The 17559-nt window shown below is 37.1% G+C and overlaps 1 protein-coding gene across 4 annotated transcripts in view; it reads right to left on the reverse strand.

The window, feature by feature from the left end:
* Window positions 1-245: 245 nt before the first annotated feature.
* Window positions 246-17559, reverse strand: part of RALA (RAS like proto-oncogene A) — a 29725-nt gene continuing 12411 nt past the window's right edge. For 3 of the 4 annotated variants that reach the window (XM_072853576.1, XM_072853579.1, XM_072853577.1), the window contains exons 2-5: window positions 9708-9862; window positions 8675-8883; window positions 4932-5106; window positions 246-2194 (exon numbers count right to left, since the gene is read on the reverse strand). In XM_072853576.1, the coding sequence (XP_072709677.1) occupies window positions 2072-2194; window positions 4932-5106; window positions 8675-8883; window positions 9708-9821 (621 nt within the window). In that variant the 5' untranslated portion in view covers window positions 9822-9862 and the 3' untranslated portion in view covers window positions 246-2071. Of the gene's footprint in view, window positions 2195-4931; window positions 5107-8674; window positions 8884-9707; window positions 9863-12412; window positions 12432-17559 lie in introns of those variants that run through there. The other variant, XM_072853578.1, reaches the window with a different exon arrangement.

The following is a 17559-nucleotide window of genomic DNA, read 5'->3' on the forward strand; positions in this document are numbered from 1 at the left end:
GCCTGTTTTCTGATATTCTTTGTTACAGCAAGCAGGGATAAATTAGCTCTGGATAAAAGGTAGCACATGCATAGTCTCAGCTTTTACAAAGTGGCTTTCTATCAGACTAATTAGGTATAATCTACGATTTTGTTCACACACGCAAAAAAGGCTTCTGGATGATTCAGATTTAACTGCCCGACCACTAGCATCAGCTATAGCAAAGTTTATCAATAATATAGTTATCAATTAACACTGCACAAATATTTTAAAAAAATGGAAGTTTATTCATCTTTCAATGGCTCAAATAGCAAATAAAAGGACAGGATAAGGCATCAGCCAAGACAAGTTTCATGTGTCCAGTGGCTTCATAACACCTCAGTTCCCAGTATACAGGTTCCAAAGCAAAGTCACAATGTTAGTGGTTAGACTCCCTGGCTAAATAGACCCAAATGAGTACACAGTAAGATGAAGACTGGCTTATTTGCCATAGTTACATGAGTAACTTTAATTCTGCACTTGGCAGTCTACTAAATGCACATACAAAATTCCTATTGATAAATATTTAACATGACAAATATAACTTCTAAGACTTGAGTCCCTAAAACATCTGTTAGCATGAAAGTTAAATATTTGTTACCTAGTTTGCTTGAGCACATTTTAAACTGTCAGTTATAGGCTTACACATGTATAAAAAGTATAACAGTTTGTGGAATTGATCTAGCCTGTCTTACCCCAGAGGAGTCCAAAACCCTCAAACATTCTGGTATATTTTTAGTTAAGATGCAGCATACTAACCGTGTGCTAGTATTCTTGCTGTTCTGAAGCAACTGAGGCAGTATGTTTTGTTTGGGGATTTTGGATGCACATGGTAAATGTTTCTGTACTGTAAAGCATATTTGATTGTTTAATATCAACATTAACTAGAAAAAGTAGCTACAATGTTCCCCATTTGAAAATCAACATAAACTAGACTAAACAGTACAAAACCTGCAAAGAGCTTCAGCATAACACACCATGTTCCCGTAGCTGAGTATTAGGAACACAAAAGAAATTAACTGATGACACCAGAATTTCCCAGACAACATCTTAAAACACATTAGCGCTACTGAATTAGCTCCACTCCACCCAACTCCAGGGAGTTAAAACCCAAGGAACATCTAGACAAAAATCTACTCGCAAAAGGGAAGTTTCAAGGTATCAGCACATTAAGTTTTAAACAACCATTCCAGGCTTAGATGTGCCATAGGCTTATGATTTCAGTCTTATATGTATTCTGACCTTTTTGTTTTAAGATACCATTACCAAGTTACAGATGACAGAATATGCTCTGTATTATTCACAATACCAGCGTATGGCACACATTTAAAGAACAGACACTGCTAGCAGACAGCTAGTTAGCAAAATCATTAACATAACTGCACCCCACAGAGAGGGCAGTCTCGCACTGATGTGCAGGGACAGTCTCCATGCACCAAAGTTGAAAATACACCCTTGATTAAGCAACCTGCTATGTTTAGGTTTTAAAATTAAGGCATATTCAAATGTTTCAATGTAAAAGATTACATCACTCTTCTAGGTTAATCAGGTAATGCAGAACCACATATAATTTTCCCCAACATAACTTCTCATATACATTATTCTTTTCTAATTTGCATAACTCCATGGCAAAACAACTGCATACCGCTTTGTTAGGTATCACGTTCACAATTGTAATTTTCAAGGCAACAAAAGACAAGATGAATTGACAATTACCAATGATAAAAAAGTATGCTTTACAAGAACCCACAAAGTAATACTTCCCCCCTCTGTTCACTACTAAAGAAAAGACTACCTATGAAACACTACATTCAGAAGAAATGTGAGAAGGTAGGCAATTATGAAATGGACTGAACTTTGCTTCTTTTGAAGCCACATCATTTTTTTTTCAGTGAATTTGACTTTCAGTGCAGCTCCAATTCATGCTTTTAGTGGTACATTACAATTTCCAACATGTTAGAGTAATTTCAGTCACTTGAGCCTTCAATGGCATGCTTATAAATTATGGTTTTTATTAGTATGGTCAGGGTAGGTAAGGAATTCAGGGTTTTGATTATAAAATGCAACATCTTTCTCTGATCCTCTTAGCTAGACTTTTTCTTTTCTTCTTCCCATTCTTTTCTTTGCTGTCTTCCATTTTTCTGGCTCTAATTTCTCTCATTAAATCGAAAAACACCTAAAAAAAGATGTGATAACATAAATGCAAAAACAGTCACAGACATATGAGTTAATTTAAGCTTTCACTGATATCCATTTCAGTTGGTTAGAATAAAGTCAATTATATACAACCAGTTTGAGCAAACAAGTAATAATCCAACAAATCTTTCACTGGTTTAGAAGGCCAAGTTGATATGATGCAATCCTGCATCTTTCATGGTACCATAACATTCCCCTGTCTTCTGATATTTGCTTATAAATCCTGTCAGACAATTTTCCACAAGGACTGAAACAAGAGTGTCATCACTGGCCAAGTTTTTTTAAATGTATTATCTACATCTTACTGAGGAGACTCAAGGAAATCAGTTTACATTTTGAGTATTTTCAGTGATGAGCTGTAAAGGCTGAAAAAGTGCAGCATCCAATTCTAGAAACATACTGATGGAGCAGTAGCATATACTGAACATTTTATGGTCAGTATGTCCCACGATGCAAGTCTAAACACAAAGTGATTGGGGGGGGGGGGGGAATCAGCATTTCCTTTAAAGCAAAGTTATCAATCATATCACTACATAAACAAATTTTTAGATCAGGTAATCTCAACTGCCGTATTACAACCTCAAAGTACATATGAACTTCATTTTCATCAAGTGGTTTAGTAGGAAACAAAAATGACAAAGGTGGGGATACACCAATGACTTGTTTAAGAGAGATGCTACTGTCAGTTAAGGCTTTATGATTGGACTGCTTAAAGCTACTTTATTCATTTGAAAAGCAGATCTTGACTTGACTCGCAAAAGGCTACAGCGAATAATCATTTAATCTTTATCATTTTATTGTAGCAAATCAGTTGAGCATTTCTAATACTTTCCTCTCTCAGGAGATGTTCTCTAGATCTATGTCAGGGGACTTGATCTATTTCCATGAAACATGGACAGTGCAGGGGCTGAAAAGCTCCTCTACAGAACTCAGTAGGTTTTATTTGCAATTACACTAATCTTGTATTGACTGCAGCAAAAACATCAACCTTCATTACACAGGATTTGAGGAAAATTTTAACTGATCTACATGTTTTAAACTAAACATTTCCATCAATAAATAAGATTGCCTTTAGATTTCTAAATGTGCACTAAGTTACTTGCTTGTACTTAAATCTGTGCAAGTGGTATGGTGCAACTGTCAACTTGCTTAAGCACATACTGTACTACAGTATTTAGCTGCCTGGAGAACGTAACTTTCTGAGAAGATGCTTAGTGGATCACCTTTACCAGAGTGAGTGGAAGCCGACTATATTTTCCCAACTGAGCAAACCCACTATTCTGGAATTCGGAGAAGCCAGATTTCTTATAGAATAGTAACTTAAGTTCACATAACAAACCTCAACTTCAGATGCTCTAAGTAACTAAGAATACCTGGTATTTACTAGTGCCAACAAAGTTTACTAGTGCCATTTGTGAACTATCAAATCTTAATTCTATGTGATACATGCTAATCTGGATCCATAATGCCACCAGCTCCAAAAAGACACTTGGAGCTCTGTAGTAGCCTACCATGTGTGTGCAAAAGCTCTTGATTAGAGAGCTATTAAAAAATATATATATACACACACTTTTTTTTTCCAGCTGCTAAAGGATGGTGAAATAGATTCTGAAGAGCTGGACATTTCTACATGACTGTAATAGATGGATGTTAACTGCAATCGTGCACCAAAACTAAAAGATGTACTAGTTTTTATAACAACAACAAAAAAAATCAAAGCTGTATTCAACAATGAGACTGAGTTCTGCTGCATTTAATTGACTTAATTTTCTCTACAGAACAGCATAAAGTTCTTACTGTAGTACTGAACAACCAATTTCTTCAGGAAGGCAACTGACAGGAGACAACAGTCAAGTTTAAGTTATTGCAAAACAGAACTCACAGCTGTCATGCTGCAATTGACAGCTCATACGTAAGGATTTACATTAGAGAATTTTTCAATGTGTGATCAAATCTGTCAATAGGTCTGAAAGGAAAGGTTGGCACATTGAACTAAACTACTTATTTCTTTTGCCACACATCTGTTACTCTTGCAGTCTACAAGGCTGAGAGTTATTCTGAATTCTGTATGCCAAGAAGTCCTGTCTTTTAAAGTTATAGCTGAAATACTTAGAACTAATCAATAATTTATCTTCTTGGAGAGAAAGATTCTGTCTCTTATCTCATGACCTTCTGAACCAGGTTTTATACCTGAAAACTCATGAGGAACTTCCAGGCTGTTCAAAGCTTAAAAGGGTTCAACCATTCTTCATCGAAGCAACATATAACCAGGCATTTGGTTAGATGAGGGTAGAGGGGGCTCCAATCCCTCCCTTACCTACTTTTGTAAGCTGTTTTATTCTGGCTGAGGATCAGACAGCATTCCTCACTGTTCAGAAGCAGATTGTCTTCTAGTTATAGAAAATGCAGTAAGTAGTCTAGGCCAAAATAGCTGCCTCAAGAATTTTTTAATGAAATAAGGTCTTGTATAATGTCTTGTATAATGACTTCTTGCAGTTTGTGATGGGATAAACTTGTTATGCCTAACATTTTCACTGTTCTACACAAAATCACCTAGTCAATGCACTCATCGCAAGCTAAGGGAGAAAAGTATTTGATTCAAATTTCACAATAACAAAAATGCTAAAGTAATGAACATATAGAGTATGTCCCATGGAAAAGAGGTATAAAGTAAAACCTGATGGAGAGATTCTTTGTATTAAGAGGCCAGTTATTACCTTGTCAACATTAGCTCGTGTTTTTGCAGAAGTTTCCACATAGTTAACATTCCACTGATCAGCTCTGTTTTTTGCTTCCTCTACAGAAACTTGCCTTTTATCTTCCAAATCTGATTTGTTACCAACTAGCAAAAAAGGAACATTCTCATCTTCTTTTACTCTTAAGATCTGCTCCCTGGAGAAAAAAAAAGGAAGGAAAAGAAGAATTAAGCATTGCACAGAATACTATTCTTAGAACACAAAAAGAACTCAGACTAAATACTCTTCTACCTTACAGTAAAAAAACCACTTATTCCTTCTATGAAGCTTATGTAACAGTAAAATCTTAAACCTCATTATGGCATTATACAGAATGAAGACGGAGACAGACAACTAGTCCTCCAGGAAGGAAGGAGGTGAGTCAGTAAGAAACTAAAAAAGTAGAACAGTATTGGTTTAGGTGAGAATTTATATTAATAAAGTCATTCCTTTTAATAAAGGTGTTGAGAGCATTTACCATTGCCTGTATTTGTGATTGCCATTTCTAAGCTACCCAAACTTCAGTTTTACACTCCATTTTTTCCCTAATGAAATGCATGTGCCATTTTTAAAGCTGATAAAATGGTCTACTGCATCCCAAGAGAAAAATCTCTTCCTTTCAGGAATCTTTCTGAAGTCAATTGTACTCAGTCTCTGCAGGTATCTTCATTCGGTTATAAGTCGGTGTACAGATACAAGTTGTACATGCATCAGATTTTTAAGGACAGACCCTTCTACTGTTTGAACTGCTAGGATGAAGGGTTTAAAGTTGTAAATAAAACTCAGTACTAGAAATGGTTTGGTACATAAGTCTTCAACACTGAAAAAAATAATCAAAGTTTTCTTCTAATTGGAAATGCATTAGAAGTACCAGGAAGAACAGTTTTCCCAGAAGAGGGATATTCTCTATTGAACAAAGATTGACAAAAAGCACAGAGAAATAAGTTATTTTTGCTGGCTGAGGGGAAACCTATTGCCAGATTTAAAGTTGAATGGAAAGAAACTGAAGAGAGTTAATTAATTGATATTCTAAAGGGCCTTGATCTGGTGCATGGCAGGATCCTCCTGCTGTTATAAAAAGCTCTGAATAGCATGCGGTCTTGTGGAGGAAGTCTACTCACAGGGCTGAGAAACTGCAGATAGCCCATGAATTTTTTTTAAACCAACAAATATGTATTTGAGGCAGCTTGTAAGACCACATTCATCTGAGGTGTAATTAAAGCAACATTCCTCCTCTCCCTCACAAGTATCAGTGCAAATGTTTTAACAGGGTCTGCAGCTATCCAAAAGTAGTTTGAATAAATCAGTGGATTAGGAAGGGTGGCCAGAAGAAAACTCAGTGCATCACTGCAGTTCCTGTGCAAACAAGACTTCTGCTAAAAACTAGTAGCTTTCAACACTAATTGTTCAGGCGATGCCAAACAATTTCACCATGTAAAGAATTAATCTAACAGCAATCCAGATAACAATATTCTCCTTTGAGCCTTCTCTGAAGACTGATATCTCCTAAACAAGGAATATCTAATCAATGATATGCCAGCTTGAAATCTAGAACTTTAAGAACAATCATCAGAGCCAGACTAATTCTACTCAAAGCAAGACCACAATTTATCAAACTGCCTTTCAAATATTTAAAAGTTTAGTCACTGCAGGTCTGCAATCAAAATTTTTTATTGAAAAAAATTACTTGGAGCAATGGCATTTAAGAGAACACCAGGAACCCCATTGAAGACACTGAATAGCAGTAAACAGCTCTCCTGTTGGACTTCTACCATTCCAGTAGAGCAAAATTCCATGGAAACAATCAAACATACAAATTATTCTTGTCACTTTCTTTCATATCTGTCTCTTAAGTAGTATTCCCTCAGGCTGCTCAACAATGCCAAAGGTATTTTAACTGTACCTTCAAGAGATACAGGTTACTTGTACACAGAGCAGAAAGAATGTAATTTTTCTGAGTTACATTTTAGCATTTAGGCTTCTACAATTTCAAAGGCAACTTGAAAGGCACTTTCAGATTGGGGAGAGTTTTAATCTCTTCATTGAAGGGATTTTTTTCTTCCATTTTTGCTGTTTCAGCATACGTATTCCTGGAAAAGTAGGACTTCCTCTAGAACTATAGAAGATCATGTACTTTGAAACATTAACAGGATTTTAAACAGATCTGAATAGGTCATTTTGCACTCTAGAGGAGCTCAGCTATACCAGATAGTCCTCCAGGAGTGACAATACCTAGCATAAGCCTGCAAACCAATCAAGGTCTGCCCCTCCCTCCGTCCCTCTTGAAATATATAAACACACATACACAGAGACACAAATAATAGAAAGAAAAACCCTCACCACACACACGAGAAGAGGAAAACTCACTTTCTCCCTGCTCCATACCTCTTCCTCAGAGATATTAAATGTATTCTGATACTTAGTGCTACTTAAGTTGAACTGTGACAGCATCTCTGAGAAGCCTTATTTCAGTGGGATGCAGATAATTTCTTTTCATATTTCTTTCCTTACTTTTATCTCAAAGGTTATCTCCTCTCCTATTTTGCTACACTTTGAACTGGTAAAAATTTTTTTCTGGTCTTGTCTTTTTTTTACTACAGTGATGAGTGATTTAAATAGGCTTTATCTCTCAACCAAAATTAAACACCTATAATAGACTGCTGCCTGTTTAATAGTCTCTTACCATTATAAGGGTTTTAATATGCTGCATGCTTGAAAAGCATCTTAAAAAACCCTATCCTGTTAAATCTTTACTACACCAGAAAGATCCAGTCCCAAATTTTGTTTTTACCACATTGCTCCCTATTAAGTAAAATACTGACTTTGATGGGAAGGGTGAATGTTATGCAGAACTCTATGCAGAACTTTTGTCTTGTAAATTAGAAAAATTGCATCAGTATCTTTTACAGAGAAAAATTCCATCCAAGCAAAACCGAGGGGACAGATTTACAGCAGGCCTTTACACAAAATGCATAGCTACTACAGAATATTCAAAGATACCTCTCATCACTGTTGTTCATAAAATCATCTTTAAGAGGTAGAAAGATTTGTTGTTGATAACTATGCATTTCACTCTCCCAGAATACAATGCACATACTTCACATCGCCTAAGACTTTGCAGACAGACATCACCAGATGTGGTGGTTCTGCGCAGTTTTCAACTGGAATCCGGTCATGTCGTCTTTTATAACTATGAAGTATTCTAGCATAAAACACCTGGACATGCTACAGCTGCCCTTTTGTTCCAGGTGGTGTTTCACAGGTTAAAAGAAACACAACATAATCCTCTATATGAAGGAAGAACTAAAAAAGACAGCTCTGGGGAGTGTGTAGTATCGTACATACATTACATGCAACCATACAGTAGATAAGCAATTCTTCTCAGATCCACTACTTCGGATAGCAGTATGCCCACTCACAAATACTGCTTCTTACCACAAGTGCCAAGCAACACTGATTTACAAAGGGCAGAAGCCTTCTGAATGTTGCTATGTATCTGGTCTGTGGCAATAGCCTTTTCGGTATTCAGAAACACAGCAGCGAAGATATCTGAAGTGGTACAGATAGCAAAGGCATGGCTAGGCATCTGTTCAAAACATTATGTGACTACAGTAGGAGCTGTCATCTAATCTGGACTATCATAAGGATATTACAAAACAAAAACAAAAAAATCATTTGTAATTATCTCATTGTAATCAGAATAATTATCTTGCCTTGTAACTTACCTGAAGTCTGCAGTCGCTGCAAAGGATTCCAGCTCTGTAATAGAGAAGACACAAAGAAAGCCTTCTCCACTTCGGAAGTAGTTGTCTCTAATTGCAGCATAGTCCTCCTGCCCTGCTGTGTCCAATATATCAATTTGGACTTCTTCCCCATCCAGAACCACCTTTTTCCTGTAGCTGTCTGCTTTGGTAGGCTCATAATCTTCAACAAACTAGAAAAAAAAACTTCATGGTATAAAATCATGCCTCTGCAAAGCAAATGCTTCTATCTGCATATAAGGACATAACAAACATCTTATATGGTTACAGTAACTAATAAGTAAGCATTTGTATTTAGGCTATGTGAATTACTCATATGATTCATAGTTAAAGCAGGCTCTCATCAGCCCAAACAGTTTATAGATTTTTGCTTTCTTCAGCCATTAAAAAGAAATTTTAGAGGTTACTGCAAAATATCAATGTCTGTGCACTAGCCAAGCCTCTGCTTCTGGTCAAGACAACATCTGGCTGCGTTCCATTATGCTATCAAGCAGTCCTGCCTTTGAATCTATTTAGTATCAATTTTTAAAGAACACTGAAGCCATAACTTATGCCTTTTAATCAAAAAGAATTACTTTCACTGGAAAAAAGTAAGGAAACAAGAAACAGATTCTCTTTCTTCAAGAGCAGCATAAAAAACATGGAAAAAATTGGTCATCCTTTCAGGCATCGTGCAACTCACCTCAGTGAAGAAGCTTTGAGCTATAACACCTAAATAAGTTCTAACAGGTCTAGTGAACAATGACAAAATATACTGACAATATGACAGAGCATCTAATTGCTTCGAAGCCTGAAAAAATGCCAAATTATACCTTCACAGCTACCTCTAGAGGGTAAATCACTAATCTCAAAAAACATTTTAGTTTGATTTAATCGCTGACTTTCATACCACATCATACACATTTAGATCCTTTCAGAAAATAGCTGTACTAATGAATGCTTAAGTAACACTATGTAGCAGACATCTCCTGAGATAATTTTTAGTGCACATTCTTACCTCATCATACATAAACTGTAGTGTTAAAGCAGATTTTCCTACACCACCGCTTCCCACCATGATGACTTTGTGTAAAGCCAATGAATTCTGTCCTTTAGGCTTATTTGCTGCCATCTTTGGATTGCAGAAAATTCACAGGTGTAAAATGAAAAAATCTAGAAGAAGAATATTGCTTCATTAGTTTTCTTTTCCTTCTCCCACATGCAGGGATTTGTTTTAAATCCCTACATATCTAAGGACTTAATTTAACTTCTGCTATCTTCAGTGAAAGCTATCTGCATTTTCACTGGAAGCCATTCCACAAATCATACCGAGCTCATCTTTTTTATAGCATGAGCAAAGAAAGCCTTCACCATTTGGAAGGGTACAAGCGGGGTTCACAGCATCCAAGGGCAATTAAGGGAAAAGATTTACATTTCGGTATGTAGGGTTTTCTTTTAGAGACACAGTATTTGTCAAGAATTCTTGTTAGTTTACTAAGCAAGAATTGAAAAAGGAAGCCACAGTGAGACAACGCCATACAAGAAAACATGAGATATCACAGCTGCAGGGGAAAGAAAACAGACATTTGAAGGAATTTCCAGCTTAAATAGCAAGCACCAAGACACAGCAGCAGCAGCAAGGATTAGCTACTGTACTTTTTCAGAGAAAAGCAAGCAAATGTGTAACTTAAAACCTAAAAATACCCAGTTTCAGTAAGTCAATCAGGAACTGAAAGAATAATCTAGTTTATGCAGAGTGGAAAGATTCAACTTGCCTTCCTAGGCTGTAAATGCCATTAATCTGTGTATTTGGAATAGTTGTCTCAGTCCCACAACTGCTTGCTCAAACACAAATCTCTGCACCTCACCAATACCAAAGGGCTCTATGACAGTTAATTCACAGACAGCCTAATGTGCACGTGCACACGTACAAAAAGTAACAATCCCATTAGCTTTTTTTAAAAAAAAAATCCTGTTACAGTTTTAGCAGATCTCCAACTACTATCTTCCCACAGCTTTGTTTCATTCCCTACCTATCCCAACAGTAATATGATGGTATTTGTGTTATATGAAGACAGAATATTTTGCGCAGTTGCTGCTTGCACAGCTTTTAAGACATGGGAAAGACTGCACAGTGACAGAACATACCCTCCTCCAGAGATTTAAGGTCAAAACAAGCTGTGATGTCCAAAAAACATGACTTCTACATTACAGAAGATGTAAACACAAGACAAGTAGCAACTAAGAGCCAAATGTAACAGATTTTGTTAATTAGAAAGCTCAGAAAGAGCACATTCACATGGCAGCACAGTTTAGTTATTATCTTATAGTTCTGTGTATAATACAGCATAGTAACAAGACACCATTACCTCATTACTTTTACCCATCATGATCATTTGACAATCTCACAATAAAATTACATCCTCCTGCATAATGAATCACCATTGTGTGCAGCTTAATCAGGATGTGAAGCATGACAATTTTATTAAAACTTATATCAAAATCCCTAGTTGAGGACAGGCACTAAGGTTTTGTTAGCAGTGAGGCAGTTAAGTGTAAAAGCATGCTGACTGAAGCTTCATTAGAGATTAAGCCAATCCTTCTTGGAATTTAAAAAAAAAAGAAAAAAGGTGTGGTGTTTTTGGCTGGGATAGAGTTAATTTTCTTCAGAATAGCTCGTATAGTGCCATGTTTTAGATTTGTGATGAAAACAGTGATGATAACACACAGATGTTTTAGCTATTGCTGAACAGTGCTTACCCAGTGTCAAGGCCTTTTCTGGTTCTCACGCTGCCCTGCCAACGAGTAGGCTGGGGGTGGGCAAGCAGATAATGGGAGGGACACGGCTAGGACAGCTGACCAAAGGGATATCCTGGTCATTGGATATGGGGGACTGGCTGGGCATTGGTCAGCTAGCGGCAAGCAATTTTATTTTTTTTTCATCACTTGTTTTTCTTGGTTTTTTGGGGTTTGGGTTTTTTTTTGTTTTGTTTTTACTTATTAAATTGTCATTATCTCAGTCCACAAGTTTTCCTACTTTTACCCTTCCGATTCTCTCCCCTATCCCACTGGCGGGGGGGAGAAGTGAGCAAGCAGCTATGTGGTGCTTAGCGGCCTACCGAGGTTAACCCACAACCTATGTGAAAAACTCTCCAGATCACATAAGTACCACTACCCATTCTACTATCAAAGAATTCTGAAAATGCAATTGAAAACTAAGTCACTTAAATTGCTTTTGTCAGAAAGATTATCTAAATGAAACAAGCATGAGTAAGCTGCTGTACTAATTATAGAGATATAGCAAAGAAATAACACTAACATTATGTTACAAGTTCTTTTTAAAAGGAGATGGATGAGAACAAAACAACATTTCAGTTTTGGTCATCATGGCTTAAAAAGAACCATTGCTTTCTTTTTACTCAAGAGGGAGTACGAGGACATGAAAATAGCTCCAAGCCATGTGTACATTTTCAACCTACTACATTGCATTTTGAACTACTCCACATTGTTTTGTCTTTGCACTTTTCTCTTAAAAGGAAAAATGTATCCTGAAAGTCACGTTTACTTGTTTTTAGTATGTATTTCAGGCACGCAATACAAAGAAACTTCTTCTGAATTCCAGTCATCAACTGAGAACAGTTCAGTTTGCCAAGTTTAGATTACAATACGTACTCTCAGCAGCACAGAAACTGAATAGTATACCTGGATATGGCCTATACTAACCTTACTAAGCAACAAAACAGACTATTCTTCTATAAACACTTCAATACTGGAAGAAGTCCAAATGAATTCAGCAGGACCTCTGACAGGTGTGTTCGTGCAAAATCAATACTACAATCTGTGAAAAAATTCAAATACACAATAGTAATGGTTCACTGTAATATTTGTTGTAAATTAACCTACAGCCTTTAAGTAGATTGAGCAATGTGAAAATTCATATTTTACTAGAAGTTGCAATTCAACAAGTAGCATCCCAGTGTGACAAAGAGAAGCTGCCGCTTTTTGTATTTTGTGCAACAGTTGACACATACTTGAAAAGCCAAAACAACGATGTCCAGCCATAAGACCCTTATAAATAACCAAGTTAGTGACAATGCTTCTTTTCACTGAAAATTCTTTAACCAGAAAGATTTCACGGCAGCCAATCATTTCCAGAAGCGTTGATAACATCCTTTCAAAGAAGCATAAGAGACTGAGTCAAAGAAACTTGGAATTAAAAAAACCTGACCCAACCAGTCAAAGCAGTATCCTGAGTCATCAATAACTGTCAGTGAACACATTCCAGTAAGACACTGAAGATAGCAAAACTTCATGCTACCACAGACTGCAAATCTCAAAGATAAGCTTGTCATAAATACTCTGCCACATTTTGTATTGGGAGGAGGCTCAGGGAGATCACTTTGCTCTCAAGTTCTTCACAATCCAGTAAAGATATAACACTGGTAAAACTCAGGCCTGCTGAATGGCAGACAATGTGAAGAGAGAGAAATAAGTTACAAACAAAGCAAGTACAGTCTGATACTGTGCAAATGACACTCAATCCAAAGAGACTGCTTCAGAGTAAGTATTCTGCCAGAGGAGAAAGACCTTGAAAGTGTTAAGTTTTACGCTACTGCCACATACCTCTACCTGTTTCAGTCTGCTTTCAAAAGTAAAGAGGAACATAGATTCCAATTTTAACAGTAAAGCACCCGACATGAAGTTTCATGCAAAGTAAGTTTTTCCACCCTTAATTTATGTAGCCTGACATTTTCATAAGTAGTATTAATCTGGGTCATATCTAGTTTCTGAATTGTCCTACTTTATAACTATGATAAAACTGACAGAGACTGTAGCAAGAACCCTGTTGTATGAAGCTCAAAAAAGCATACTTTCATATTATGTGTACTGTGATTTTTTTTTTTTAATCTTCACAGTGCAAAATTGTTTGGGGGTCAGAAGATAAACAAAGGCTTATCCTGCAGTAGAATCCTCTATCACCCTACAGCAGAGAGGTTCACACAGAGCCAAGCAGGGTGTTGTCAAAAGCTGTATTATTCATTTATACAGGTCAGCTTTTTACCACACCCATTGGTAATCCCCATCACAGCAATACAGCTGATGACATATATGAAAGTTTATTTTTAAACAGTTCTTTGTGTAGTCCAACAAGTTGGAAGGGAAGTGAAAGCTTAACTGGCTCAACAACATACTGCCATACCTTCACTCAGAAGGGTGGGAGCATTGTCTAACCACCATGCTATGGATCACTCCTCACCTCTGCTGCAGATAAACTCCTAGGAAACTGCCCTTTTCCAACATGCTTGAGCAGATAAGGGCACAAACAAATCTCAGTGGCTGCTCCACCAAAGCTCCTACAGCTGCTCATTGCCTGCTTGCAGATAACCACCCCCACGATTCTGTGCTCCATTTAATGGCAAGCTTCCTGTTGGAGCCAGGATCATTTTTGTAGAGCCGGGTTAGGGAGCAATTAGATTAAATCAGAACTGCAGGAGTAGGAATTATAATTCACATTAGCATCAGCAATGGCATCTTGTCCAACAGTCTAGAAATCCGGTCAGGAGAAAGAAGAGTTGGTAGCTAAATAACTTTTAAGATCATCCTACATGATTAAGATCATGTAGCAACAGGAACTTGTAGCTGGAGTTGTAAAACTGTTGCCTGTCTTGAGTGACTGCCTTCAACCTGTATCAATACTAACTTCTCCAGATTTTCACACCTTACATAGCAGGTCCTGTGTGTAAGAAATCCAATGTTATCTCTAGTCCCCCATGGATTTAAACACAACATTCAGCTCCACCCAGCAGAGGAGTGAGCTGGAGAGTGTTCCTGTAATGGGACTTGGACAAGGTAAGCATCATGTTAACTTCTGCATAAAGTCTTGGAGCACAGAGTGGTTATCCAGATCCACAAGAGTAGGTAAGATGATCAGGTGCCGGCAATAAAAGAGGTTTTCATCTCCAGGGACAATCTTTTCAGGGAAGATATCTTTGCAAATACATGGCAAGGAGGAAGGAAGAAAGAAGAAAAAAAAAGTAGTAGGAATCCTTGATCTCCCTAATACATTAGTCTTTATTTTGTCTTCCCATCTACTACTTCAGCCCAATAAATTGAGACCTAAGAATATGCTTACGGGCGAAAAATCCTTATGCTTTTTATCCCCTCACTCATCTTGCTCATCTGATCAAAGTCAGAAGATTCTTAAGTTGTCCTATTTCTCAGATTACCTTTTCTTACAGAATAACTTGCTCCAAAACAATCAATTGAAGCATGCTTCCTTACATATCTGTGCCATTTGTCCTCTACATCCCTCCTCTATACAATAATGCCAACGTTCATACACTAAAAGGGAGCAAAAAAGTGGCCAACAAGAGTAGCTGTGTACCAGCCCAAACAGGGCAACAGACATCCAGCTCACATTGCTTCCTTTCCTTCACATGGAGCACTGGTACAGATTTCTCCCTCCTTAGCCAGCAGCACATATTCAGGAAACTTATGAGAACAATCATATCCAAGACACCTAAACCTCTGTCAAAATGTACTCCAAACCGGCCAATAGGCCAAAAATTAACAAAGAACAGAGCATATGATCAGATTCATTTTCTTAGAGAATGCGACTAAAAGAGGTCAAGAAGCTACTCTGTCCATTTTGATCCCCTGGAGTCTCGTAAATGCAATGTCAATGAGAGCAGACCAGGGAAGGAGAAGCATTACACCAGTGTCACATCATTACAGGCACAAATTCAGCTGGCATCTTCTGCAGTGCTATACATAAAGCTGAATGCAGGCTTTGTGAAAATGTAGTTGTCCTTAACAGGAGGACTTTGATTTGCTGCAGGCATTTGTTTGAAGGGGACTAGTTAAACATAGCTTTGTGTTTAGAGATAGATGGTAGAGTTAGTATAGTAGATTCTAGTTAATAAGGATAGATAGTGGTGTCTTTATTCAATTACAAAACAATTTCTTATATTGTTACTTTTATAGCCTTCATAAAATGATGACATCAAAACTTAATTCCAGTTCTTTTGTTTCCTTTCCTTTAAGAGAAGATTACATAAAGATTTGCAAGACTGTCACATTAACCTCATTACCCACTCACTTCTATGATGAGTAACTTTCTTCCCTGAAGACTTTTTTTATATAATAAGCATCAATTACAACCAGTAGCTCATACATCACAGCACCTGCTTTTACTCTGTTTTTTACCTGAATTAGAATTTGTTACATTTGAAGGAACAGGAATAATTTAATTGAAATATGTGAGCTACCTGCACAATATTAAGAACTACAGTTAGGATGCTTTGACCAGAATACTTCCAGAAAGGCAAAATATTGTATCAATCACTTACTGAACAATAAAAGAAAATTTAGTAATGGAGACTCATGTTTTTCTAAACAAATAACTCAATCATTTTTTTAATTGAAGAACTAATACCTGCACTACTCTGTACTTTACACTTAGTATAATCTATCACCTCCAGAAACATTAGCTACAACTTTTAATCTCATTCTGAAGTGAAAATTTATAGTAATTATTTGACAGTAACCCCATCTTCTAAAGTGAGTTTGAATATTCTCCAAAGTTTCTTAACTCCCACAAAGTGATTCACAACTCAGTTGCCTTGCGTGACCTAAAAATTACAAGTTCAGCTTTGAGAAAAAGCACAGGACCAAGAATTTTAAAAAGTGTCAACATATTTCATATCCCCAGGGACCATTAAGCAATATAACCTTATCAGTTATTAAAAGATCACAGTTTCATCCAGTTACTTCATTGTTTATTGAGTCCAGTAGTTTCAGTTTGGTTAACAACAGCAAAATTGTGCTTGAGAATGTATTGCTTGAAAATGATCAGCACAGACTAGCATACTAGATGCAAAATATCTGGAAGACACCTCGGGAATGACTCAGATATTCCTGCAACAAAAATGTTCCTGGAAATGGAGGGAGGCAACTCCAGGCAAGCAGAGCCTAACCCTCCCAACAGCTGCTTCCAATTACAATATTCAAACTAGATCAGCAGAAACACCCCATAACCCAGAAATAGATAGGATACACGAGGACATAGGATGGGATACATGATGCCAGCTGTTTTAAGAACTGGAGAGTAAGGAAATTTTTTAGGTTAGACCAGCATTATTGTAATAAGTGTCATTCCATGTCTCAAGTTTGAATGGTGTTTTTATTACAGTTTAAACATGCGACATCTGTCAAGCTCTGCAAAAAGTAACATCAGTATTTTATTAAGGTAGAACAAATATTTCAAATATTAAATAATCACTATAAATTCTAGGTAGTAGCCTAAAGAGGAACCTGAACCCAAATATTCAAACCTATCTTAGAAATGACTAGTCTCGTTAGACAGTGAAACAGGCTGCCTGCACCTCAACCTCAGAACAAGTTAGAAACGCTTTCACAATAAGTCCTTTGCTTTCTCCTGAAAATAATCCTTTGACATAAACCTGTTTAACTGGGAATTAGGATTCATAGCTTCCCATGACTTTAACAAGCAGTTAAGCCACATTCAAGGTTTAGTAAGAACACTTATTTCCAAAGCTTTCTAGTACACACCATAAAAGGTGCTTCTCTCTCCCACACCCACAAAACAAGTTTACTAAGGTGACTACACATCTACTAAGAAAAGTAAAGGGTAGAAAACTGGCTTAAGTTCTCTCTCTCAGCATCAGCAAATGTCCTCAGGCAAAAGACCTACACTTCCCAGCTTCTTGAGACAGGTGCTTCGAACTGTAACCACATCCAGGCACTGAAACTGGAAGAGTCAACCAGTGAACCCTTCACCAAGTAACTGAGGCCCCATCCATCCTATAAATTGCATAATGCTGCTATAAAGAACAGTGGTTCCCACATGC

This window comes from Ciconia boyciana, chromosome 2 (genome assembly GCF_034638445.1).
Source record: "Ciconia boyciana chromosome 2, ASM3463844v1, whole genome shotgun sequence".
Taxonomy (NCBI): domain Eukaryota; kingdom Metazoa; phylum Chordata; class Aves; order Ciconiiformes; family Ciconiidae; genus Ciconia; species Ciconia boyciana.